At 41.4% G+C, this 27,446-nt stretch overlaps 3 protein-coding genes and 1 long non-coding RNA gene across 14 annotated transcripts in view; 2 read left to right on the top strand and 2 right to left on the bottom strand.

The window, feature by feature from the left end:
- Positions 1-573: 573 nt before the first annotated feature.
- On the bottom strand, positions 574-7,490 carry PSMG2 (proteasome assembly chaperone 2). Of its 4 annotated transcripts, none has more exons than XM_083622678.1 (7): positions 7,370-7,490; positions 6,272-6,443; positions 4,971-5,029; positions 4,136-4,254; positions 2,793-2,963; positions 1,460-1,610; positions 574-889 (listed from the first exon to the last, which is right to left on the bottom strand). In XM_083622678.1, the coding sequence occupies exons 1-7, from the start codon at positions 7,427-7,429 to the stop codon at positions 794-796; spliced, it is 828 nt and encodes a 275-aa protein (XP_083478804.1). In that variant the 5' UTR covers positions 7,430-7,490; the 3' UTR covers positions 574-793. The 4 variants fall into 4 exon arrangements, with proteins under 4 accessions (XP_083478804.1, XP_083478807.1, XP_083478805.1 ...); XM_083622681.1 differs by lacking the exon at positions 7,370-7,490 and adding an exon at positions 7,204-7,327; XM_083622679.1 differs by lacking the exon at positions 7,370-7,490 and adding an exon at positions 7,019-7,322.
- Positions 7,338-25,098, top strand: CEP76 (centrosomal protein 76). Of its 3 annotated transcripts, none has more exons than XM_083622596.1 (13): positions 7,338-7,458; positions 7,955-8,039; positions 8,590-8,745; positions 9,260-9,341; positions 10,004-10,228; positions 11,068-11,253; positions 12,450-12,547; positions 17,133-17,261; positions 17,952-18,143; positions 19,580-19,746; positions 20,803-21,136; positions 22,361-22,578; positions 23,829-25,098. In XM_083622596.1, the coding sequence occupies exons 2-13, from the start codon at positions 7,977-7,979 to the stop codon at positions 23,965-23,967; spliced, it is 1,989 nt and encodes a 662-aa protein (XP_083478722.1). In that variant the 5' UTR covers positions 7,338-7,458; positions 7,955-7,976; the 3' UTR covers positions 23,968-25,098. The 3 variants fall into 3 exon arrangements, with proteins under 3 accessions (XP_083478722.1, XP_083478723.1, XP_083478724.1); XM_083622597.1 differs by having other exon boundaries at positions 7,367-7,458; positions 7,964-8,039; XM_083622598.1 differs by lacking the exons at positions 7,338-7,458; positions 17,133-17,261 and having other exon boundaries at positions 7,823-8,039.
- LOC310766458 lies at positions 18,162-25,729 on the bottom strand. Its single transcript, XR_014550161.1, has 3 exons — positions 25,620-25,729; positions 20,873-21,074; positions 18,162-18,368 (listed from the first exon to the last, which is right to left on the bottom strand). It is a non-coding gene; the product is annotated as an uncharacterized lncRNA (long non-coding RNA).
- The window catches only part of SPIRE1 (spire type actin nucleation factor 1), an 81,979-nt gene continuing 80,234 nt past the window's right edge, over positions 25,702-27,446 (top strand). For 4 of the 6 annotated variants that reach the window (XM_083622578.1, XM_083622580.1, XM_083622582.1 and 1 more), the window contains exon 1: positions 25,786-26,420. In XM_083622578.1, coding sequence (XP_083478704.1) covers positions 26,090-26,420 — 331 coding nt within the window. In that variant the 5' untranslated portion in view covers positions 25,786-26,089. Of the gene's footprint in view, positions 26,421-27,446 lie in introns of all 6 variants that reach the window. The other 2 variants (XM_083622583.1, XM_083622581.1) reach the window with 2 other exon arrangements.

A 27,446-nucleotide genomic window follows, 5' to 3' on the forward strand; every position in this document is an offset into this window, starting at 1 on the left:
GGGATGATAGGAATTGTAGTCTCAAAACATCTGGAGGGCTGAGGTTGAGGAAGCTTGCCTTAAGGTGTCAAAAAGCAGCTAGCTTTGGGAATATAAATGCTGGATATTAGACATACATGTTATGTCACTGCAGATATCTGAGCATTTCCACAGTTTTAGGCTGCTCAGCATTGTACCTCTAAGGGTTGTATGTATGTGAATGTGTACATATGTTTTCATTCAAAAGATTCATATTTCAAATCTCAATTCAGCAGGATTGATTTTTGTATCAAAGTTGAATATAGTAAGTTGTGATCTTTTCAAATATGCACTAGTACTTTGTGCCAGAATTCTTGACAGTCTTTACAAGATGACCACACAAAGTTTGATGCCTCTCACCACCTCCATTTCCAACAAGCCCATCATCCTTTTTGGGTGTGTTACATATCACATGGAATATGTTTTCAGACTCTGTTTGCATATCAACTACCTGGATTTTTCCTAACTGCATGAATTAAGGCAGAAGTAATTAAGCATCTGAATAAGAATGAGAAAAGGCCTGGAATGTTTCAAAAGTTAAGCTAAACTAAAAGCTTACAGGTAATGAATTTATTATGGGGAAAGTATTTTCATTCTGTATAGTTGTATGTTACAATTTTCTTTAGGTAGCCTCAGCATTTTAAAATATCTCTGGCAGTAAGATCTGCTCATTCAGTTTCACACAAGGTTATGCACAGCTATTATTCATATTAGAATCCAAAGTGTAAAACTTAAATTTTAAATAAGTGGTCCATAAACAGAAGAAGAAGAGAATTTAAAACAATGCAGGTGGAAGTCCACTGCCATAGAGTAATTTCCAGGAACTTGGTATTTTCCATCTGGAAGATTTAGCTGGAGAACTGCAGCTTTCCTAATTTCAGAAAACAAAAGTCACAACATAGTTTTATTCTCAATTAGCAAAAGCACATTGTCTCAAACACATGTATTTATATACACTCTAGCATTCAATTATATGACTTTTAAGTAAAAGTGTTCTAATGCATCCTGCAGCTCCCAGTCTATGTCAACAATTTCAAACCATTCTAAGGAAATGGTCTGAATGAAGGAACTTCCCTGAATTTTTCTTCCAGATGTGCAGCCATGATGTGTCCCCAAGCATACAAATTGTTTCAAAGCCCCCCCATGACAAATGCCAGGTGAGAGCGAAGCATGCAGCCTATAATATGCCTCAGGGCAGGGGCTCTGAGGCAATTTTTTGTCAATTCCTCCATCCTCCCATAGCCCTGTGAAAAGCCGATCCAAAGGTTGCAGAAGGAGCCCTTCTGTTCACTGAACAGCAACTTTGGATCCAGCCTATTACCCCTGAAGACAAAAGGGCAAAGGTTACAGTACAACAATATTCATATGTTGCAAGAGTATTCGTAATTTCACTTTAGAAGCACCTTTCTAAGCACTAGAATTCCAAAACTAAAAAACCTACCACGTTTACCATGGGCTGGCATACTTTTACTTGGTTTGCAGTTAGCTGGAGCCATTCATTAAGGTAGTCAGCAAGAGCCAGGGCATCAGGGATATTGTCTCCCTCTGAGCAAAACTTCAGCAAAACTATCATTGGAATACCTTTTGAACAACTGGAATAAAAGCAAAAGCAATTAAATAACTGGACAGAAAAATTCTCTGCTGGCACTCTTGCTCATGTTTGGATTGTAAGCCTGGAATGGATTAATGTGGACCTCCAGATGTTGAACTACAACTCCCACTGTCTCTAGCCATTGGCAAGCCTGCTGGGAGTTGTAGTCTTGGAACATCTGGAGAACCACGGGTTCCCTCTCCCTCCTATAAGCCATAGAATCACACACACATAAACACAAAGTAAACAAGTAAAACAATCCAGCTAATCCAGCATTTTTCTTTCTTAAAGCAAGCTGAGGTGACATAAAAACCAAGCTTAATCAAGCAAGAATTCCATGATGTTTGCTACAGCACAATGACTGTCTGAGAACCACCAAGATACTCCCTGAAATTTTAAGACCTTAAAAGGACCAAAAGGAATGGAGTGGAGAACAGTAGGACAGGTACATTAACAACAGAGCTCTGCTTTGACCTTGAATAAGTGTGAACTAAGGGATTGGCTCTTCTTGGCAGAATCCATCAGGGATTAATTAGACACAACTAAATAGAAACACCAACTTTCCCCCTTGGTATCCACGCTTGAGAACAGAGAATCTTAGAGCTAGTTATCTGACCAAGCTCTCACCAGTTTCCTTCATAAATGGTTTATTGAACTGTATTTCCAAGTGATTCCCACTACAGTCTTGGATGGCTGTTACTACAAGGTCCCATATGCAGATAGACTTTGTATTTGTGGTCGACCTCAGGTGGAAGATCCAAGAGATTTCCTTCTGAAACCTTTGTTCACACAAGCAAGCGGGCACAGCCCAGCATAAATGGTTCAGTTTCTTCTACGTAAAAATAATAGCTTTGTAAAACAGAGTAGCCCTCTATGCACTAGCTGCACAAAAAGTAGAAAAAAGCAATTAGATAAAATCACTCTAAATTGTGGTGGTGGCTTAATGGTGATTAGTTTTTTTTAATTATCCTTTGATTAGAATTTCATCATATTTTTTCTGCTAAAGTTTCCATAGATAACATGTTGTACTCCAACTTCAGAGTAATTTGAGGTGCTAATATTAACTTTGGTGCTACTTGATAAGGTACTGTACTCATTTGTGTCCTCTTCCAGTGCAAAGTGCCTTTCACTGGCACTTTACAATGGTAATTTTCAATATTATTTTTTTTACTGTCTCACCAACCTTTCAGTGAACAATAGTTTTGTGATCCCACCTCCTGGAATGTGGAACACTTTCTCATCTGTTACTCCAGGGAAAGCGGCTGTTTGCTCCAGTTCTCTCCTGTTCAGTCTCTGCATTTGATCTCCAACTGCTTTCTCAACAGCAGACGAAAGCAAATATCGCAATGAGGTACTGTCAATAAACCATGAGATATACGCATAAGCTGCCACAAATTACAGTTGGGAACTTTGAAAAAGCAGGTTTATTTGATTTGTAATGCATTCTGAATTACACCTTTGTCATGAAAGACAATTTTGCATATGCTAACTTGTTAGCAATATGCACACAAAAAAGAAAAAAAATACTCTAGCCTGCTAAAATAACAGGACTTTGTGGGTGACAAAATTGTTCTAGGTAACTTTAGATCAAAGATGGAAAATAAGAAAAAGGAAGTTTTTCTTGGGCATGGATAAGTGGAGTGTGATGAGGCTGGAGCTGGTTTAAACAGTATTTATAACCTGTCCCATTCTCAAGTACCTAATGATTCCTAGTATAATAGGACATATTAAAATATAACACTAAAACACACCTTCGATCCAACACCAGCCCAAATAGAGATATTCTCACGTTGCCTCTGTTTCTCTGCTGTAGCATTTTACCTTTTACAGTTTTATGAGTTATTTAATCATTTTCTAACATGCTTTTTACGTCAAGCAGATCAGAAAATTTCTAAATAAATAAAAATTGGGCAGTATCCAACACATCTGTTCCATTAGCACAAGGATTTTCACAACAGAATTCCCCCCACATCCCAATGCATATCCTGCAACCTCCTCAGATCAGCTCTGGAGAGCCATTGGTGCAGGAAAAGGAGGGGCAGCCCTGTTGAGCAGCCAAAAGTCCTTGCGTTAATGGAATAAGTGCATTGAACACCAACTGTCATCTCTGAAAAACACTTAGGCCTGAGACTGACCTATCTTAAGGGGTTCATGCGGCTACTGATAGAAAGACTGAACATGTATTTATGACACACTGCACTTATGGCTTCTTTCGGGGTACTGAAAGATGCTCTGGGAAGCTAAGGCGATTGTAGATCAAAGCACAAAATTAAATTAAAACATCAGGTTGTATTCAAAGCTGTCTGGGCACCAAAAAGACCTGCTCACAGAAGCATTCATGCAGCCCCCACACCCAAAGCTGCTCCAAGTGGACCCACAACCCTTCAGAGCGGATTTTGAGGGTGGATGGGGCAGTGCTGCGGGAAGCAGGGGAAGGTAAATTTCAGCTACGTTAATAGAACTCCACTCATACGACGATGGATTCCGCCCTAAAAAAAACATTTCTAACAGCTGGCACAGACATACCCATGAAGCTGTTGGTCATTACGCTGGTAAGCATGGCTGCTGGACAGAAGAACAATTTTGGCAAAACTGCAACTTTTCACCCAGGATAGTAGCGTCTGACAAAAGGACCTATATTTATTCTTTACATCAAGGGGGGGGGGGGGAGAAGAGGTTAGAAAGTTGTTTCAAATTATCATGTTAAGTCTTCAGGACTTCAAACGTTTTTGAATTGTTAATTATGCAATGGTATGTTTTCTTAGCTGTTTGTTTCTTGTAACCTTTAAAAAGTAAGACTATCTTGACTGGCAAAGTTGTATTTTAGAGCCGTAACAATATATAACAGCGCAAAGGATTTATTGGAAAGCCATATACTGAAATGATGCCAATTTACCACCTATTTTGCCATTTCCAGTGAATAATTACCCTACAGAATTCAGCAATTGATGACTGATTTGTTAACTTACATCTTAAACGTCTGTCAGATTCTGGCTGATTTTTTTTTTTAATTTATCCTCTGTTGTTTAAATGTATTTGGCACCTTTCTAGAAATGGATTTGAATTAGAAGGTGCCTTCCACAAGCAGGAAAAACTATTTCTATTTCTACATCCTGCAATTGGATGCCCAATTCCCTCATACAGTCTGGATTGGCTTGGGATTCTGTCAATGGACTCCAGCGGACAGGAGCCAGGACAACTGCATCACTTTACCCAAGTTTCACTCCACATCTAACCCACAGTTAATTATACATCTCATAGGACAATTATAATTACCCACCGTCAGGACTTGAAGATTTTTCATTATTTGTTTTCACTTTTGAAGTCTAATAACATGACTACTTGCAATGGACACACATACCTTTATGAACAGTGATCTGATTTGTAGAACAGCCAACTGTTTAGAAGGCGCTGCATACACTACAGGAAGAAGTAGCATAAACAATCTATCAAGACCCACATTAAATTACATTTAGTTCCCCTCTCCTCCTGCCCTGTGCTGGTTTGAGGGTTCTCTCAACCCTCTGGAACAGATCTGGAGGAGGAGAGGGGTAAATGTCCCTTTGTGGTAGCAGAATTTTTTTTGCTGGCTTCCGCAAAGGGAACAATTTAGTTAAGTAAGTCCCAATGAAATGAACCTGTTTCAGAACTTACAAGCAATACCCATTAGAACAGAAGGCAATATTACTTTATATGCTTTCACATAGCTATCAAAATTTCTGAACCCGTCCCAATTTCATTTATGATATTGAACCTTTAGAATCATTCATATCAGGGATCTTGTAGCAATTCTTTAGAAGATTATTTTTTTGGGGGGTGGGGACACACATATGTCCCAGCAAACAAGTAACTGTCGTGATTAAGTACGTTTGCAAGAAACTGAAAACACATAAACACAAGAACAATTAACAGTTATTTATACATAACCTACTTGTCAGCTGGGCTGACTATCAATTTAGATGCTAGAGTGATAACTACAACAAGCTTCCCACATGCAAAAACTTCAGTGCTCACACTCTAAAAGCAAAGTAAGATGTTTGAAACTGTCTTCACATGGAATAGTTTGAGCAGTCTCATGATGCAGCTACCTAAGTACATCCCTAGTTGCGTGTGCTGCTTCCTGGTGGCAATTTGAAAGTGCATTATGAACAAAAACTTCAGTGCTCATCTCATATGACTTGCTGCTAGAAGGCAGCAACTACAAGCTATGAAGTCTTCTGATGGGGCACATTTGATGGTCTACATGCACCTGAGGTTCATCTGGCCTTTCCCAGGGACCAAGCCTTTAGTGTGGCAGGCCTTACCCTGTGGAATTCCTTGCCAACAAAGGTTAGGCAGGAGCCACCCCTGCTCATTTTAGGTGCTTTCTAAAAATGGTATTATTCAAACAGGCCTTTCAAACCTGAGATTATTTAGCAATCAGCTCTTACTGATGTATTACTATTTACTGTTTTTAGTTTGAATACCACCTTGAGATATTTTCTATGAAAAGTATGTATAAGTAAATAAATAAAGCAAGCAAACTCCAAGTCAGAAGCTCTCTCCCTCTCTCCCTGTGGTTGCTCTGCACTGATTTTCAAATGCCTGCACTGACCCTAAGGACTGAAGAAGTGTGGTTGCTTTCTAGGGTGTCTTGACAAGATTTGTGTTTACAGCACATACCTTCAGCATTTGTACAAAGTTCTGTTGCATTCTCTTCTGTCGTTGCATATGGATTATTTCCAACCATCGGCACAAGACAATCAGTGTAAAAGTAACCAACTTTGGACATGCCAACTGTGGAAATGACTAAATCTACAGCTAGCTGGCCAACATTTCCCACTGATACAGCAGGCTGAAATGGGAAAAAAATGAAGATGAAATGAAATGATGGACACATATGAGCTACATAATCCATAACAGCTTACTTTTTCTAGTTTTGTTTTGTTTTAGAGCGATCAGTTTTAACTATCAAGATGCCCACATTGACAGTTAGTTGATCAGATGCGCAAAGCATCATCCTAGGATTTGGGAGAAGGGCGTTGTGAAAAGTGAGGTCGGAGGGACATGAAATGCAGCAAAAGGACAGACACAGAGAATCTCTGTACAGTGGTACCTATGGTTAAGTACTTAATTTGTTTCGGAGGTCTGTTCTTAACCTGAAACTGTTCTTAACCCGAAGCACCACTTTAGCTAATAGGGCCTCCTGCTGCCACCGCACCGCCGGAGCACGATTTCTGTTCTCATCCTGAAGGAAAGTTCTTAACCTGAGGTAGTATTTCTGGGTTAGCGGAGTCTGTAACCTGAAGCGTATGTAACCTGAAGCGTATGTAACCCAAGGTACCACTGTACAGCGCTTAGAAAATTTATTAGTTTAACAATAACAGGAATTTAGTTTTGTAGAGTCGGTTTTGCAGTTGTAGGGATTACCATTCTCGGGGTAACATGCTTCACGTGAGAGGCTTTTTTTTTTTTAGCTCCTCCTTCAGGAGATCCACTCTGCTCCTTCTGTGGCCTCCTCGTCCCTTTTACATTTAGTGCAACCTCTATCAGAGGGCAAGTGGCCCCGCGATTCTTGTCTGGCGGGTGCCCCAATCTCCCCCCCCCCTCCGCACCTCTTTTTAATCCCCGCTCTCCCTCCAGCCCACCGAGGTTGCGAAGGAGGAGGAGGCGGAACCTCTCCCCCTGACTCCCCGCTTCTCGACTGACTGACAGCCGCCCGGCTGCCCGGGCAACAACAGCAGCGCGCGCGCGCAACCCCAGAGAAGCGATCTCCGTTACCATAAGGAGCATGAAGCCTTTGAAGTCCGGGCACGCGGAGCCATCGCAGGAAACGAACATCTTGTCAACGGGAAGATAGAAGCAAACGCGTAGGCTGGGTGGTTGGGGGGCGTGATTTCTTTCCTCCTTGAGGGGGCCTTTATCTCTCAGCGGCACGGCGTGCTGTTTAACCAAGTGCCTGTCACAATCTCCCCTTCCCACGCCGCGGCCTTATCCAAAGCCAGCTACTGCGCCGGGATAGCAACTTCAAGAAAAGCACGAGCTGTGTTTGCAGTGGTGGGGTTTAGATGGGAGCCCGGGAGTAAAGGCTCCGTTTAGCCAGCAGGCGATTGCCGAAGGCAGCCTCTGAGGCGGGCTGTTTCGAAAGGCGGTTGAGCTAGAAGGCCCCGTTCCCGGCTGCGGGTGAGGCTTCCGTTTCTGGTTGGCTGAAGACTGAGCCAATGGGAGCTCTGCAAAAGCTGGTCTGGACACAGGCGGGTGAGTGCGCGGGAGGGTTCGCGTCTCCCTGGTGTCAAAGCCGCTCTTTCCTTTTCGGAAGATCCCCTTAAAGTTAACGCCCAGCTCGTTTTTGTTTCCCTCCCCAAGAAATTGTAGCAGCTGCCCAGCCATGGCTCTGCCTCCGGAGAAAGCCTCGGAGCTCAAACAGATTATTCACCAGCAGTTAACTAAGGTAAGGGCTCTCCGCGTTGAAAGCACCGCTGGGAAAGAAGGAGGAACCTATCTTTAAATATCCTCCAAAGCGGTTTTCCCATATGTTATCTGAGGCTTGTAGCAGAGGAAGCCTGTATCTGTATCTAGCTGTCTACATCTCACTGATTTTAATAGGGCTTCCTTCCAGGTAAGTGTTGATATTGCAACCTGATGATTGAGATTGGGGCTGCAACCTTAAAAAGCAGTTGTGATAACTCTTTGTTTTTTTATATGATGAAAGGAGCTTCATTTATTCAGTAAGCATACAAAAGAACTGGCTTGATTTATAAGAAGTCTATTAATGATGCAATGAATGACAAACAGGTTTCCTAGGTTGCTCTCTGATGACTGGAACAAAGCCAGAACATGTCCAAAATGTGCACATATAACTAAGAGAACATTCATCTGAATGCTATGAAAGCATTAAAAACTGTTCTCTTTCTTGGAATTACCTTTTAAAATCATATAAAGGTTGTATTGAATTTCATTCAGAGCCTGTATCACATGTTAACAGAAATGTTTCTGTTTAGATGGATGTTCACAGCAGGATTCGAGAAGTGCTTGCTGAGACCATACGTGAAGAACTGCCACCTCAACATCAGCAACTATCCCAAGAAGATCTAATGAAAGCCCTCACACGGCGAGGAATCATTGATGATGTTATGAAAGAGCTAAATTTTGTAACAGTGAGTATAATTTGAAGAAAAACTCTCCTGGTGTGATACAAGAAGTGCATGGCATAGTTAAATACAGCCGTATTTATACAAAATCACTTTTGAATTATTTCAGTGTGATGCAGAATTAAAAAGGAGGTTGTGTGATTGTAGTCCTTTATGAGTAAGTTTAATATATTTTTCATTGCATGGCTTGGAAGTACTGGATGCATTGAGAGCCTGTAAACTACAGAAACCCTATGAGTCACTTCATTGTTTTAATGAGCTCCTGCATTGTTCTAGCTAAAAAAAAAGTGATATTTACAAACATGTATTTTGATGCAAGTGAGCCTCACCCAGAGCTCCTAACTGTATGTAGCTCCCTGTGATGTGTCTCCTAATATCTTTGGATTTGTGTCATGTGAAGTGTCCCCTGGATGAATATTTTGGTAGAGCATGATGTATTTCTGGGGTTTTTAATTATGTTGGAAGGATTGTAGGAGACGAACTTGAAGGTGTCCTTAATGATATCTTTATGTACTTCTAGGATATAAATGACAAAGAAATTACTTCAACTCCAAAACCCTCTACTCATTTTGTTGACCGACAGGCAGCCATGCTGAAGAAAAGTATGTTCTATATTACCTTGAGTATTTGATGTACTGATTTTGTATTTTAAATGTATATTTTAAAGCTAGTATTGTAAGGCTTTTGGGGTGGAATCAAATGTTGTTCAAGTGGACTACCACTCATGCAGTAGAGCTTCAGCTTCCTCTTCTGCCCCAAGCAGCTCCTGCCACCCCCATACCTGCTTCAGAGGGTTTCCCATAACTTTCATGGCAGATTTTTGGAATGGGTGGGCTGAAAGGGGGAAGGAGAGGAAAGTGAAGTCACATTGTGCAAGCAGAATCCTGCTCAGTTCACGAGGAGACATATTAGTTATAAAGGCTGGGTTGTATTCAACTTAATTATGATCAGGTTGGTATGTACATATACTGTACATGTTACCAAGTATCTACTAAGACTAGTTTAATGTAGCAAATTAGCTAAGTGACCAGGCAGGATTATTTTGGACTATCCCTAGATAACCTTCTTGGTAGGGGAATTACAAGATATACTTGGGGCATTCTGTGGATGAATGGATTGTGGTTGTTTGCCATGATTGTTGTTGTAACCATACGTCTTGGCTAACTAGTTTTTTAAACCTACTTTCTAGTGTTTCCTATTTATGTTAAATACATTTTTTATGAACCGCTTGCAACTCTTTTATATTTATTGTTACACTTCACAGCAAATATTGACCCAACACGAAGGTATCTTTATCTTCAGGTTTTGGGTGGAAAAGCTTTTCTGGAACATCTGCAGGAACCAGAACCTTTACCTGGTCAAATTTGTTCTACTTTGACACTTTGCTTGCATTTCCGAAACCAACGTTTCCGCTCTAAACCTGTCCCGTGTGCCTGTGAACCAGATTTCAGTGATGGTTTTCTACTTGAAGTATATAAGGAAAGCTTAGGTAAGGAAGCTTGCAGTCTAAAAATGAATAATGTGTTGGGTTGCACTTCAGAAATAGTCCAAGAGTAGTTGTTCCATAAGCAGTAATATAGCCTTCATTATTTTTTTAACATGCAGAATTTCATTAAGAGGCCCCACAATTCCAAACATTTGCCTTTATGTTCCTTTTCCCACTTGTTTTGAAACAAAGGATCAAAGAAACAGAGTTCACTTTTAAGGATCCTGATCTCTTTGCAGCTACATCTTTGCCTGTCTCATACCTGTCATATATTATGTTAGATGGGCAGTGGGCATACTTTTGGAGGAACTGCCTTGTCAGGCTAGATGTTCACCTCTGCTGTTATTCCTTGGCTTCTTCTAGTTCTCTTTCATATCTTGATAATTTAAATATATTTGAAAATGTTTTAAGATTCTATTAGATCTTGTACTCAATTATCTTCTCTAATGAGAAAGTTGGCAAGCTTGAGTGAGTTGCTATTGCTGTTTCACTTCAAGTGCCTTGGTAATAGCTTTCTAAGTAATGACCAGCAATCAAAACTCATTATGCTATTCTATATTGGGGAACCTCTGGCCCTCCAAATGATCATCTACTCAAACGCTCAGCAGCCCCAGCCAGCATGACCAATGACCTGGGATTTATATGAGCTGGAGTCCGGCATCATCTGGAAGACACAAGTTCCCCACCCTCATTCTGCGTATTTTTACACAGGTCAATTGCGTTCTGATGTCATATGCGATGCTCCAGAATGCAATCCCCGCAAATCAGGGCTTGCCTGTGTGGATGGGAAATGCCTTTAACAGAAATTTGTTCTTAACTTTATTTTGCTGTGCTGCTGACAGGTGAAGCAAGTAAAATGGCAGATGCAACCACTATGCTATCAATTTGTGATCCAGTGCATATTGTCTTGATCAAAACAGACACATCTGGTGAGACCACATTAGTAGCATCCTATTTCTTAGAATGGCGGTCTGTCCTTTGTGCAGAGAACAGGATTACAAATGTCGCTGTTGAACTTCTGGGTGTAGGTAAGTTTTAAAACTACAGTACAACAGTGGAAAACAATATTGTCTGAGTGTGACAGACTACTCAAAATGAGACAGGAGCAATAAGAGTTTAATTTAGTTGACAAAAGTAGATTACCGTAAGTACTTGTGTCGTGTAGTATGATTTAGTTGCATATCACCTAATGAGCCTAAATCTTATAAACACTTTTTTTCCCTTTTGCTATTTGAATACCTGATCTATTAAAATGTATATTTATTTTTGTTAACAAAGAGAGAAAATGTGATACTTACCCAGTCTGGTAAAGGAACCTTAGCCATTTGGTATAACATTTCACTCAACATGGACCAAAAGCCTTCTACTAGATTAAGTGGCAATGGGGTGTAGGTAATATAATTTATAGTGATGAATAGAATTGGATATATAAACATATTTAAAATGTGGTGTTAATAACAATGGAAAAAACCTATTACAAAATGCAGTACAGCTGGTATCTGACACCACCTGTTAAAAAAGAATTTATACCCTCCAGCAAGATACATGTTAGAGATGTCAGAACCTGAGATGCACATTTTGGAATTGTTTGCAAAGAAGGCCCTTTGGATAGAAATTCTTTTATGTAATTACATATACAATTGGGTGTGATGTGGCTTTGAATCCCAAGTATATGCTCCTTGGTTACATAAAAACGAGTTATACTTAGAATTTTATAAATATTATTAATAGCAACAAAGCAAGTAATACCGGGAAATGCAAAAACCTCAACTGCACCAAATATAATGAAATGCCACACAAAAAATCAGGAATATAGTTGTTGTTTTAACAAAGTTACTCTATAAGCTGTAAAAAAGGTCAAGCTGATAAATTTAACCAAAATATGTATTTAGGAATTGAAATCTGACATTTCAAGGTAAAATTCAACCATATGTTTTGTTCAATTTAATTTGAAGTTGTTTAAAGTGTTGATAAATTAGGCTGCCAGTCTAGCCATGTATACTCAGAAGTAAGTCCCATTGAATTCAAAGGGGCTTACTCCCAGGTAAGAGGGTTTAGAATTGCAGTCCTATTGATTCCCTCCATTACTACTTTAGAACAAATATATAGCACTTTAATTGTCAGTATTGTTTGATGACTTTTTAATGTACACTGTAGAGTTGTTCATTAAAAAAATTTTAAAAATTATTTGCTTTCTTATCAAGCCTTGTATTTTGGTCCAAAGGTACAGAATCAAAAGTTTCTGTTGGAGTACTTAATATCAGACTTGAAATGTATCCAAAGCTAAATAAGACACTTTCTCAGGAAATAGTTACTACTCAGGTAAGTCTGAACTTATATAAGCATTCTTTTAAGCCTTATTATTTTAATGCAATTCAGATTGATTTAAATGAGAACATAAGATTTAAAATGGTGAAAGAGCTGGCAAGCTGGTTAGATAGAAAGGAAGAAGAGATAAGCTACTCGTTGGCAAATATTTTTCGGATAAAAACAAAATCAGCTAAAGCCAGGGGGAAAAGATTGCCAGGAGATGTATTAGTTATGTTCAATTCGATGGATATGAGAAACGAAATACTGAAACAGAATTATAACAAAAGGTTATATATTGGAGGAAATCCAATTATCATATACAAAGAAATTCCTTCGAGATTTCTTCGAAGGAGGGATGCCTACAAAAAATTAACTAACCAACTGAAGAAAAATGGGATCCTATATAGATGGGAATTTCCGGAAGGAATTTCATTCTATTTTAAGGAAAAAAGATTCAAACTGTCCAACCCTTCAGAATTAGAAAAATTTGCAAGAAGATATGAGAAAGAACTCGGAAAGATGGTGGGGGGGGAGGAGGAGGGTGAACGATCGGGGAGTGGGGACGGAGGCGGAGAGAGTGGAGAAGGAGAGAGGGAGACAAATTCAGGACAAGAGAGGGAAGGAGAAGAGATAGACGATAAAAAACAGTAGATTTAATTTAGACTTGTTATCTTATTATTTGCATATAAGTGATGGCTCTAAAAGTTCTGACCTGGAACGTGAATGGACTCAACAATAAAAATAAAAGGAACCAGATTGCGCATATTTTACTAAAAAAGAACCTCGACTTAATCTGCCTACAAGAGACTCACGTAATAAGAAAGCATGAGAGAATTTTAAGCAATAAGAGATTAGGATTGGATTTTGTGGCTTCAGATAGAGTTAAGAAACGAGGAGTGGTTCTATATATAAAGGAAAAACTTGATCCAAAATTACTGTATAAAGATGAACAAGGGAGAATGATTGTAGTACAGATTATGTTTCAAGGAGTAAAGATTATTGTCGTCGGACTATACGCACCTAATGACAGAAAAGCAGTCTTTTTCTCTGAATTAGGTATTAAGTTAACAGAGTGGATGGATCAAAAAATGATAGTGATGGGTGACTTTAATGGGGTGGTGTTACCAAATCTGGATAGATCAACAAGAAAACAAGAGATTAAGGAAGGCAAGCTACCACAGACTTTTTTTGATTTGGTTGATAATATGGGACTAATTGACGCGTGGAGATTCAAAAACCCTACTGTAAAACAATATACTTTTTTCTCAAATCCTAACCAGAGTTGGGGGAGAATAGATGGTATTTGGATCACTAAGGAATTGATACAGAACTTAATCAAATCTGAAATTCTCCCACAGACTATATCTGATCATAACCCAGTATATTTAGAGTTAAAGGGTAAAGAGGCTAGAGTACTTAGATGGAGAATGAACGAATCTCTATTTAATGATCAAAAGATAGTGATTAAGGCAAAAGAAACAATTGAAGAGTACTTCAAGTGGAATTTAAATAAAGGGACAGCTTTAGAAACAGTTTGGGACGCAGGGAAAGCCGTCATGAGGGGCTTTCTAATTCAGAAAAACAGCCATCAAAGAAAAGAAAAAGAGAAAAAGAAGGAGGAGATTTTAGTACAGTTAATGGAGAATGAAAGACAATTAACTATTAAGCCAGGTGATGAGACTATAAAACAAAATATAAAGTTATTACAAGCCCAATTTTCTATGATAGTAAACCAGGAGACTGAGTGGAAAGTCAAAATGTTGAAACAGAAGAGTTTTGAATCCGCTAATAAAATAGGGAAATACTTGGCCTGGCAACTAAGAGAAAGGAAAAAACAAAATATGATCTGTAGGATAAGGGATGGAGATAAGATAGTGGAAGACCCAAATGAAATAAAAAGGTTGTTTCAGAAATACTATAAGGATTTATATAAAAGAGGTAAGGAGACAGGCTATGATATAGAACGCTATCTGAAAGAACATCATTTACAACAGATATCAACCGAAGAAAAAGAATTATTAAATCAGCTGATTACAGAGGAGGAGGTAAGGAAGGCAATATCAAAGATGAAAATCGGTAAAGCGCCGGGGCCAGATGGTCTGTCAGCCAAATATTATAAAGTACTAAGTGATCAAATAAGCCCAACCCTATGTGAAGTGATGAACAATACTTTAAAAGAAGGGAAGACCCCGAATACCTGGAAGGAAGCCTATATTACATTAATTCCTAAAAAAGATGTGGATGCCTTAGAGGTGAAAAACTATAGGCCAATTTCATTATTAAATAACGACTATAAACTGTTTGCGGATGTAATGGCAGAAAGATTTAAAAAAGTATTAAATAACAGAATCCATAAAGATCAAACGGGCTTCCTTCCAGGGAGACAATTGAAGGACAACGTAAGAAATGTGATAGATATCATTGAATATTTGGAAACTAGAATAGACAAACAAGCCGCATATGGCTTCATTATTCTAAATCAGGCATAGGCAAACTCGGCCCTCCAGATGTTTTGGGATTACAACTCCCATCCTCCCTAGCTAACAGGACCAGTGGTCAGGGATGATGGGAATTGTAGTCTCAAAACATCTGGAGGGCCGAGTTTGCCTATGCGTGTAATCTAAATCATGCTGTCAGATTTAGCCCATTCCTTTTCAACAGACATGTCATATTACAATTAATACTGAACACGGAATAAAAAGGCAATTCTGTGGTTATGGATCTGTTTGCCTTGGGCTTGGAGAATTAGCAAAGCAAGCTTACATACAGTATTCTTAAAAGAGATTTTTTTTGCTCATATTTCCTCCCATTTTTTTGTTCTGACCATCAAGACTGACACAAGAGGGCACTGTCCATCAGCTGTTCTATATATCCACTAGTTAAACCAGATAGCATGAATTTATTACAGTGGTACCTCGGGTTACATACGCTTCAGGTTACAGACTCCGCTAACCCAGAAATAGTATCTTGGGTTAAGAACTTTGCTTCAGGATGGGAACAGAAATCGTGCTCCAGCGGCATGGCAGCAGCGGGAGGCCCCATTAGCTAAAGTGGTGCTTCAGGTTAAGAACATTTTCAGATTAAGAACAGACCTCCGGAACAAATTAAGTACTTAACCCGAAGTACCACTGTACAGTGGTACCTCGCAAGACGAATGCCTCGTAAGACGAAAAACTCGCAAGACGAAGGAGTTTTTCGTTTTTTGAGTTGCTTCGCAAGACGAATTTCCCTATGGGCTTGCTTCGCAAGACGAAAACGTCTTGCAAGTTTGTTTCCTTTTTCTTAAAACCGTTAATACCCAGGGAATCTGTGCTTCGCAAGACAAAAAATTCGCAAGACGAAGAAACTCGCAGAATTAATTTCGTCTTGTGAGGTACCACTGTACTGTAGTTTGCCCAAACAACCACTTTTCTGTTTTTTTTCTACATATTCATGTAGATCAGACTGGGCAGTAAATTTCTCCCTTCTCCTTAGTAGCATGGTTTACTGATGTTCCCTAGAATTATTTCTTCAGTTTTACTTTATCTGCTTCTGATCTTTGTAGCACACAAGCCCTGCAGGTAAAGAAGTCCTCGCGTGATTACTAGAGAATTGGGTTGCGTTGCTGGTCCCACTCCCAAGGTTGTGTGGCTTGCCTCATCTGCAACATCCACGTCTTAAGCTTTTCCTCTGCAAATGTAAACTTATGTGCATAGATATGTGTGCTCTGCAAAAATCCACACCTAATATATGGATACTGGTGTGGGAAGCTGGGAATCCCCACTCTCCAGTAATTCTTTGAGGATCCCTTCATCTGTATGAAGGAGCCCATAGTATTCTGGATTAAACAGATTAATCCTTGTGTATCGCGGTGGCGCTGTGGGTTAAACCACAGAGCCTAGGACTAATCGATCATATGGTCAGCGGTTCGAATCCCCGCGACAAGGTGAGCTCCCGTTGCTCAGTCCCTGCTCCTGCCAACCTAGCAGTTCGAAAGCACGTCAAAGTGCAAGTAGATAAATAGGTACCGCTCCAGCGGGAAGGTAAACGGTGTTTCCGTGCACTGCTCTGGTTTGCCAGAAGCGGCTTCGTCATGCTGGCCACATGACCCGGAAGCTGTACGCCGGCTCCCTCGGCCAATAAAGCGAGATGAGCGCCGCAACCCCAGAGTCAGCCACGACTGGACCTAATGGTCAGGGGTACCTTTACCTTTACCTATCTGGTGGAAACTACATTTGAGTAATGTGGAACTCGTTAAATCTCTTGATGTGTATCAACAATGTACATAGAAAACCAATCATAGTTCCTTGTCCTAAGTGCTTGAAATCAATGTACATTCTTTTTATAATAATGTCCAGGGTGAATTCTATGATTCTATGACTCCTGCATATTATTGCTTCACAGCAAGTTTTGGAATACTCTGCTAGGAGAAAAATGTTCAAACCTATTTCTGTTTCCTTTATTGACATTTTATTCAAAGCCAATGACAGCATTGGATTAGGCACAACCAGTCTAAGCAGCAGTCAGAATCCAAGGCACTTTTGTACATGTTCTGGGAAATAGGGCTAAAAATCTATGTGCATACCTATATCACATAGTGTTCGTTTCTGAATTTCAGTTTTCTTTAGAACGCCAGAAAACAGCAGAAAAAGAACGCCTGTTTCTTGTTTATGCTAAGCAGTGGTGGAGAGAATATTTGCAGATTAGGACTTCACACAACACAAGACTGGTGAAAATTTTTGCACAGGTCTGTCAACTTATTTTTTCCTTCATTCTCGCTACAGGTCCAAATTTACTGGTTTTTCCAGTACAACCCTGTATTGTATTCATTGTTGAGAACTGGGATATTTAACAGTTAACTTGTCAGAGTGTAAACTATTCTACCCCACAAGTCTTGGCTGCCTTATGTTTTACTGATTCCAGACACTTGTTTTCCTGCAGTAGAGGAGGAGATCCTTAGACTGGTTGTCCCTTCCACTCATTCCACTAGACAGGCCTATGCAATTAAATAAGTTTATCTCCAAGTGACAATGCATCCCCCTTTTAGTTCCTTCCTGCTTAGCTCTCAGTGCAGGTTGTTGATGGAACTGCTCGTGCACCTTGGCAGGAGCAGGATTTTAAAAGTAAGATGACAATCTTTGCCTTTTCATCACCCTTGCACTCTAATAAGAATGAAACATTTGTAGCTCTTTTATAGAAGTAACCTTGAAATGGAGTAAAGCAGGACATTGTGTAACTATAACCGTAAAACCTGCTATCTTCCAAACCACCATAAAAAAACCTAAGTGTTCTTGCTTTCGTTGGAGGCACAAATGGGAAAGGAAGTTCTAGAGCAGTTGTGGTAGAGAATCCCATTTTTGATATGGAAGATAATTTTTTCCATATTTTCTTTCGGTTAAACTTCATTTGATAGCCTTTTGTATATTTTTATATGCAGGATGAAAATGGGATAAACAGGCCAGTCTGTTCATACGTCAAGCCTCTTCGAGCAGGCCGACTTCTAGACACGCCCAGGCAAGCGGCAAGATTTGTCAGTGTGCTTGGTTATGAAAGAGCCCCTATCATCGGTGGAGGAAATAGTAAACAAGAACAGTGGTGTACTCTTCTGGCTTTTCTATGTAGAAATAAGGTACCTGACACTCCTTAAGATACTATAATTCAAAATTTTATTGTGTAGTATCAATTCATGGTGTAAATCTGTTTTAAGTTGTGGCTTCTTCCAACTCTATAGTTCTATGATTCTTTGAATCTATCCAGAAATCTTGCACTTTGGTATTCATGCAAACTTTTGTCCCATCTTAGCTTCAGCACCCACCTTGCATGCTGCGTTTCCTAATGTTCTGCAGCAGCAGGCCTGAAGCAGAGAGAGTGAAATGGCCAGTAAACACACCCACATGCACATGCGTTGCAATACTGTTCAGTACTTCTGTTGCAGACAATTTTCCATATTTTATTTCATAAACTTGGCTAGATGAACTTAGTATGAACTTATTTATTTAAAAGCATTTATAAACCACTTAATATTTAAAAATCCATGTGGTAGATGTTACAGCAGCATTTGGAAGATTAAGAAATGTTTAATTGCTTATTGAATTTCTTCTGTAAATATGCACAAAGTGTTGCACATATAATGCCTGGGCTACAGTGGATGCTACACCACTCTAGTATGACCAGCTAGAAAGTACACAGTTTCATTGACAACAGTTGTGGGTGGCCCAATACACATCCTCCTATGAAAGCTTTTCCATGCCATGTAAGGGAGAAATGGCTGTGGGCATGATCAGAGAAGGAAGCTTATCACCAGTAGCAGCCAGCATGATGCGGGTGGAGCTGCCCTCCTGGGTGAGGGCAGGGCAGGGCAAGGTAGTGGTGAGGTTGTGGCTCTGCACATCCACTGGTGGAGCCAATCTGTCACTCCTGTTGATGTGTCCTAGTAACCCTAACCTTGCCATTGCTCTTCCCCATCCTGATAAGCTGCAGTGACATCTGTGTTAGGAAGGCAACTTGGCATCTCTGTCCCATCATGCTGGCTGCTACAGTATTGTTAAACTATAGAAGCTAATTATACTTTCCAGAATGTTGCTCAAGTAGAATTTGGTGTATGGCTTTCTCTAGTAGTGCTAGTAAGACCAGGAATAAGTCCTAGTGTACAGTTTCTGTATAAGGCTATGAAATACTTGATTCTAGGTTAATGATTGTCTGTACTCTTAATCTTGCATATACTAACTGTGGGTTGTATTGAATTAAATTTTACTCAGTGTAGATACATTGAAATTAATAGACCTAAGTAATGTTCATTCATTTAATCAGGCCTCATCTGAGTAGGACTAGCATTGGAGTCAACCCTTTCTTTCAATAACATCTATGTTAACATGATGGTAACATTTTTGTCACTAACCTAAACAAAGCAATTTGCTCTTCCTCTTTGCTTTTATTTTTAATCCGTAAATTTTGAATTCTTGCCATTATCTGCTAAATTTTCATTAGATGTCAATTTAAGACACCTTACTTTTTTTTGGTATAAACTCATGTTATACATTTTAATATATCCCCCCCCCCTTTCAGGGAGATTGTGAGGATCACGCTAACCTTTTGTGCAGTCTTCTACTGGGATTTGGACTAGAAGCTTTTGTCTGTGTAGGAACAAAGGCCAAAGGAGTTCCTCACACTTGGGTAATGACTTACGGGATTGATGGAATAATCACTTTCTGGGAGAGTTTAACAGGACATAGGTAAGTAAGTCGTTTGTGCTGTAAAATTGAAGGCAGATTAAAGGAATCTTCAGACATAATACCAATCCACAGTTTAGTGTTGCATCTGAACATTCTGCATGTGTGTCATTTGCTACTGAAATTTTATTAACCAACTCCCAGTTATGGCTAATGTGCTTTAATGTGTTTTTGCTTTGTTTTGGGGGCTTCTTTATTTGCTTGTTTTATTGCAGGAACATGTCTGGCATCCTGAATGCATGCCTCCACTAAAATGGCAAATACTGGGCATGCTGGAAAATATTCTGTGCTCAATCTGTAGCTATTCAAGAACATATGAATAACACTACAAGACTAAAAGAACATGGCACCACTTGGAGTCAGCTGGGCTGTGACTTTGGAAAAACTAATTGAAGCGCTTTTCTCAGTCAGCTCTCCTAGCAATTACATAATGATGGCATTAATCATGGGCAGCAATGTCACAATAGCCAGACTGACCACACTTAACCTATTCCTTCTCTAGAATATGGCTAGGGAGTATTTCAGGCAGGGGGAAGACCTGACAGATAGCCCATTAGGGAGAAATGCCACAATAAGAAGTGGACAATACATACAAAACTTGTGTATTTTCTTTCAACTCTTGTCTGCAATCAATATTTTTAATAATGCCCAATCATTACATTTAAGTGTAGTTGTACAATAGAAGAGACCTGGTTTGGAATAGAAAGGTACAGCGACGTAAGGACTGAGAGGAGCAGCTACAAGAGTGAGGGCAAAGTGTATAGCCTCTACTCTGATGAAGTGTTGCATTAAGAAATGTGGAACATGGATTCAAATTTTGGTTTTAGACATGCACTATTAGGCCTGGGTGAATGGGCTTCATGCTTTAAAGGGGGTTGCACATTCCTGAGACTCGCTCCAACTTCTTAAACATAGCTGATCAATAAAAACAGACAGTATTTTCTGTGCACCAGCCAAATGTCTATGCAAACTGAGAAGTACTTTGGGACTTCCTAGTTCTGGCTTTAAATTACTTTACTTTGTAGGTTAACTTATTAAATCATACCTATTAATTTTCAGATATATCCACAATCCTATAAAACCTGATGATCCTCCAATTGTTGAACAACCCAAGCCACTGTATCCTTACCGAACAATAGGATGTGTCTTCAATCATCACAAGTTTTTGGCGAACTGCCAGCCTACTGATGCCGTAGAAGTCTGTTCCTTTGACTTGCATGATGAATCCAAGTGGAAACCAATGAGTAGTGAAGCAATCAAATCTGTATGTTCTCCAGGAGCCACAACTGCACTTCCTCCTTTTCCTCCTCTCTGTGCTTCGTCAGTAGATGCTGCAGTGACAAGCAATGAACTGGAGTTGCAACTGAGAATGTTAGTGGTAGAACACAGGAAGGTACATACCATTATTTGTGTGCAAATTGGTGTTTGGCTGCTTCTGCATTTCAGTAGGTTAAAGTTATTTTCAAAATGTATTTGAGTCAACACAGTTCCTTTCTTACATTTGATACTCATGGTATGGACAGTTGGCTTTATCCCAACATATGTAGAAAGCAAGTACGTAGGCACTATCCACACCTTGCGGAAATTCTGGATTTATGTAGATGCATCTGTGCATAAACTGAAAGCAATTTGCTTTTACTCAGTCTGGTTTACCAGTAAAACAATTTACTTTATGTAAAATATACTTAAGACTTAGCAAATATGTTTGAAGCTTGTTTTAAAGGAACATAGGAAGCTGCCCTCTAGTAAGCCATATCATTGGTATATCTAGCTCACTATTGTTAACACTGACTTCAATTTTTCTCAGCCCTATCTGGAGACACTTGGCATTTCAGCTAGGACCTTTTGCATGCAAATTCAAATCCCTGCAACTGAGTGAGCTCCCATTGTTCAGTCCCAGCTCCTGCCCACCCTTTGCGCTGCTCTGGTTCGGCAGAAGCGGCTTAGTCATGCTGGCCACATGACCTGGAAGCTGTATGCCGGCTCCCTTGGCCAGTAAAGCGAGATGAGCGCCACAACCCCAGAGTTATTCGCAACTGGACTTAACTGTCAGGGGTCCTTTATCTTTACCTATGCACAGGGTGAGTCCTTTAAAAGAGGCCCCGTGGATACAGAGTACACATGTTCCACGGGCCTCTTTTTAAAGACTCGCCCTGTAGTAATTACACTCTGACCAAAAATGGAATTTTGAAATAATTGTGGTCAATTCTTACTATTGCTAACTAAATATATTCTTGGACCTTTTAACCTGAGATGGGCGACCTCTGGCCCGCAGGCCTCATTAGGCCTCCCATTATATGCCAGGTATGGGACAGGTAAAATCCTGGCTCAGCCAAAAGTGCAGTGCCTGCAAAGCCCCGTTTAAAGTGCTGCACAATACAGTATAGCATTTTGAAAGGGACTTCTGAAGACTTGTGGACAAAAAAATATCAGCTGACATCACAATAACATCTCCCCCCATAAAATTTGGTCTGAAAGTGGTGGGAGAGAAAACATTCTGTGCCACTGAGCTAAAAACGGTTCCCCCACTCCTATTTTACTCTATTAAGTAGGTGAACTAAGCATTGTTATGTACCTACTAGTCCTAATTCCCTTCTTTATTTGATTCAACATACAGGACCTTGGTCTTTCAACAGTTTGGGACGACCAGCTTTCCTACCTCTTGTCACCAGCCTTGGCAGCCTATGAACTTGAACGTACCACAGGTGTTTCTTCAGGTAATGAAGAATTTCAAGATGCCATCAGGAGAGCAGTACCCGATGGACACACATTCAAAGGATTTCCCATTCATTTTGTACACAGAAATGCAAGGAGAGCATTTGCTGCGTGCCTGCGGTAAACTTCCTTCTGCTCATTTTATGTTATAGTGTTGCATACAATCAGTGCTTTTTTTTTGTTAAAAAATAAGGTGCCAATATTGGTATCTTGATAAAAATGTTGTGGGTGCAAGCACTAAACGGCTGCCATGGGTAGCATAGATAGAGGTGACAGTACTGGTGAGGACCATCACAACAAGAGTGTTGCATAACATAATCAGAATATAATATCAGATACAAGTATTTATAGCTAATCTTATAAGGCTAAACATATAAGTTTCAATATTAGTTACAATAAAAAAGTTAAAATTACTGACCTATGAAAGAAAAATAATATGACATAGCATAAGGGAATAAGATATATATTCATGTAAGTTGAGAAAACGGAAACAAAGGAGATATAATTTAAAAATATCTTGCTTGAAAAATTGAGGCTAAATTTTTAATAATTCTCATATGAACCTTGAAGTATACAACTGGTTATTTTATACATGTAGCTAGGTAAAGGTAAAGGGACCCCTGACTGTTAAGTCATTGCGGACAACTCAGGGGTTGCGGCGCTCATCTCTCTTTACTGGCCGAGGGACCCGGCGTTTGTCTGCAGACAGCTTCCAGGTCATGTGGCCAGCATGACTAAGCCAATTCTGGCGAACCAGAGCAGCACACAGAAACACCATTTACCTTCCCGTCGGAGCGGTACCTGTTTATCTACTTGCACTTTGACATGCTTTCGAACTGCTAGGTTGGCAAGAGCAGGGACTGAACAAGGGGAGCTCACCCCATCGCGGGGATTCGAACTGCCGACCTTCTGATCGGCAAGCCCTAGGCTCTGTGGTTTAGACCACAGCGCCACCCACGTCCTATACATGTAGCTAGAGATGAACAAATATTGGTTGTGTAGTCCTGCTCACTCATATTTTAGTTTTATATTCATTTCTGGTCAGTGGACACCTGTTAAGTGTTCTGGATGAAGATGGGTCATCTGTTAGTCAACATTTGTGACAAAATGTATCAGTCAGCATGATATCATTCAGGCCATAGAAATAACTTGTGGAGTAAGCTATGCTTGGTATGGCTAAATTCATAGGAAAGGCTTTGTACAATTGGATGGTTAATTGCTATGTCAACCTTCAGGTATGCAGATTCGCAGATTAAGACAATGGCTGCAGTTAACCACTTCTATAATGATCACTATCCTTACAATTTTAAAAAAAATGTATGAAATTCAACAGTTGTGACTGGTTTTTGTGTTTCCATTTCCCGAAATAGGTCTCCTTTTTGTGACGAAATACTGTGCTGTAGAGGGGACCAAGTGCGACTTGCAGTTCGTGTCAGAGTTTTCACATATCCTGAATCTGCATGTGCCGTATGGATCATGTTTGCTTGCAAATACCGTTCTGTCCTCTAAGAAACACTTGCACTTTGAACTGAAATCCCCCACAGTTATGTCAAAGTCCCATTGAGGTCAAATGCTTCTCACTATTAATGATGTCAGGCTTGCATTCTGATCCTGAACACATTTACTTGGAAGTAAATCCCATTGGTTTGTACTCAGCACTGCTGTTCCAGTTGCTCAGACTTTCACTTGCGCAACTGAACTTGCCCATCATCTCTTCCACCCTGCACCCCCTGTGCACTCTTTAAGGCTGCTCCAGTGGGTTGGAGCACCCTCCACAGCAGATTTTGAGGGTGTGTACGGAAGGAGGTGAAGAAGGAAAAGTCCCATTGTGCAATTTGAACTCTACTCTGTGTTGGATACAATCCACTGATTTCAGTGCAACATTTATCTAAGTGTGCTTAGGATCACAGCCTTAAAGAGACAAGATTGAATATTATTGTATTTAATGGTATGCCTTTAGTAAAGGCTTCTGCCACAATATAATGTTATGAGTTTTGGCTGTGTGATTGTGTTCAGAGTATCATGACAGAAAATCTTTGTATAAAGTGTAATTAAAGTATTATAAATGAAATGTACATTTTTATGTAATAAAAGTTATATTTCTTAACAAAAGAGAAGACTGTACTAATTTTCAGTTGGTGTCCAAATATTCTGTAGTTCACCTCTGAATACTAGATCTTTGTGTGTGTGTATATATCCTGTTTAATTGCAGTGAAATTATAAAGCTGAAAGACCAATGCATTTTGCTTTCACTTGGAACATACCATAACATAACGGAAAAAAGAGAATGTTGATTGTGTGTGTGTGTGTGTGTGATCATAATCTAAGAAAGTGTCGCTAAGGGAGGAATCCTGTGCACAAGAAGTTGGCATAAAACAAGAAGTAGGCAAGTTATACAAGATCTAAACCCAATTCAGCAGTGGGGCTGCTTCTGTACCTAAGCCTGGCAGAGGGAAAACAAGCCTTTAAAATAGTGTTGTATGCTGGGCTGGCATGTGACCACACAGGCTTAGGATCCAGTCTAAGTCTCCCCTCTCTGGACCCACCCCTAGAACAGAAGGAATGGTAAAGGCCATGCTGTGAGCCAATGTGGATCCATCTACCCTGCTTGGGTCTTTGTCACAAGCCTGAAGAAGAAGAGTTTGGATTTGATATCCCGCCTTTCACTCCCTTTAAGGAGTCTCAAAGCGGCTAACATTCTCCTTTCCCTTCCTCCCCCACAACAAACACTCTGTGAGGTGAGTGGGGCTGAGAGACTTCAGGGAAGTGTGACTAGCCCAAGGTCACCCAGCTGCTGCATGTGGAGGAGCGGAGACGCGAACCCGGTTCCCCAGATTACGAGTCTACCGCTCTTAACCACTACACACAGGTGACCATCTTGCATACAAAACTTGTCCTGCACCCCTGAGCAAAGGGTCCGTTTCTCCCAAATTAATTCTGAAATACCACTCCGGAATTCACGGGTTTAGCTTGGGGGGGGGGGGAGGAATGGCAGGCTCCTTATTAATTTAGTACTGAAGCACTGCGGCCAAGTTAGTCATATCCTGACGCGTGGCAAATCCCCATGCGGAACGCTTTGGCGCCTAATTAATTTTCTTCCCTGGGGGAGGCCGGGCCCTCGTGGCTGGCTCTATTCCTCCCAACCCGGACACATGATATACCGGTATGTACACTTCTCCCCCTGGTCCATTCCCCCCGCTTCTTGCTGTCCTTGTTTCCCGCAGGCAGGCGGCAGTGTAACCCAGCAGAGCCCGAGGCGAGGAGGAGGAGGGACGCCATTGCGTTGCTATGAGGTGACTCCCGCCCTCCATACTCTCCTCCCCCTCCAGCCACGGACTGACTCGCTCTGTGGTGGCGGTGGCGGCGCTGCTGCTGCCTGCCTGCCTTCCTCGCCGGTGACTGGGGCGGCTCACGCGCTTTCTTATTTATTGAGGGAAGCGGGGGGAGGGGTGCGGGGAGAAGAACATGAAGGCGGCGGGCAACGGGCAGCCGCGGCGGCAACAGCAGCAGCAGCAGCAGCAGCAGCAGCTGAGGTGAAGCGAGGCGGCGAAGGCAGAGGACGAAGAGGGCAGCGAGCGCGGCCGGTCATCTCCTTTCCGTTGTTATTATCATTCGGCTCCCCGCAGAGGGAATGGCTCACGGCGGGGCCGCGGGAAGCGACGAGCCCTTGCCGGGCACCTCCGGCCGCAGAGACGGCGGCGGCGACGACGAAGGCCGGTCTCTGGCGGCGGCGCTGGCGATGCGGGACGCGCTGTCTCTGGAGGAGATCCTGCGGCTCTACAACCAGCCCATCAACGAGGAGCAGGCGTGGGCCGTCTGCTACCAGTGCTGCGGTTCCCTCCGCTCCCGAGGCCGCCGCGGGGAGTCTCCCAGCCGCAGGGTGGAGAGCCCCGCCGACATCCGCATCTGGAAGGACGGAGCCGTCACGCTGGGCGACCGTGCTCGGAGCCCGCCGGCAGCAGGTAAAGCTCCGGGGCGAGGGCCGCCGCTGAGCCCCGCGCTCTCCGCGCTCTTGAGGCTCCCTTGGGCCCCAGAAGGGTACTGGGGGTGCCCTTCGCGCGCTGTTTTCAGCCTTGTTTTCTTTCTGTGGGGGGTGAATCTTTCCCCCTAGCAACGCCTCTCCCCGCACACACACTTTCCCCCCTTCCGTCGTCTCCCGCTCCCGGGAGGCTGCATACATCCCCCAGTAATGCAATTGCACGGCGAGGATTTCCTCCACCATTTCTCCATCACTTAGCACTGCTTCTTCCCCATGGATTTCAGGGCTGCCTCCTCCTCCTCTTCTTAGCTGCCTCAGGTCGGCGACATTCTCGCGCGCGCTCCTCCCGCACCCACAGCAACAAAAACGCCTCTGTTTCGTCTTGTTTATACAACTGCCCCATCTTCCCCAGAAACGACGGCGTTTGTATGAAGAGCTTGCTAGTTACCATTTTCTGATAATCCCTTCCCTCCCCCCCACCCCTCCCGCTTCGCTGCGAATGTTTTTCTTCTCTCTGTTGTGCTGAAATCTAGAGTTCTTATATGATCAGTAATATTTTCTGTCTTTTAAATGCTGCATTATGGCTGGTGTATAGGCAAGCAGTTGGGAGACTGCAGGGTAGCTTAATTGTACCTGAAAGGATGTCTTGGTTTGGGCATGAGACGTTTCATTTTTGGATAGAGCACCTAACAAAAACATCCTTCCTGTTTCATTGCCCTTGTTTGGCACTGCAGCATGGGTGACTATATTAAATACTGATACACGGTTTCTGAAATACCCAGGCTGTGTGCCTGTTTATTTACTAGAGCTCCTCCAGCACCTTTTTTCCTTTGCTCCTGCTTGGAGAAAGCCTGTGGAAAATAAAATGATGCAAAGCTACTCATGTAGGTCAGCATGAGGGATTGGGGGAGGGCACTGCAAAGCAAAACAAAGAAAGCAGCTGTCAGAACCTAGGCATGTTGCTACCAGGAGGTTTAATGTCTGTTGGCTTTGTGCCTTTGTTTTGTGT

The sequence above is a fragment of the Podarcis filfolensis genome, assembly GCF_964270895.1.
Source record: "Podarcis filfolensis genome assembly, chromosome: 7".
Taxonomy (NCBI): Eukaryota; Metazoa; Chordata; class Lepidosauria; order Squamata; family Lacertidae; genus Podarcis; species Podarcis filfolensis.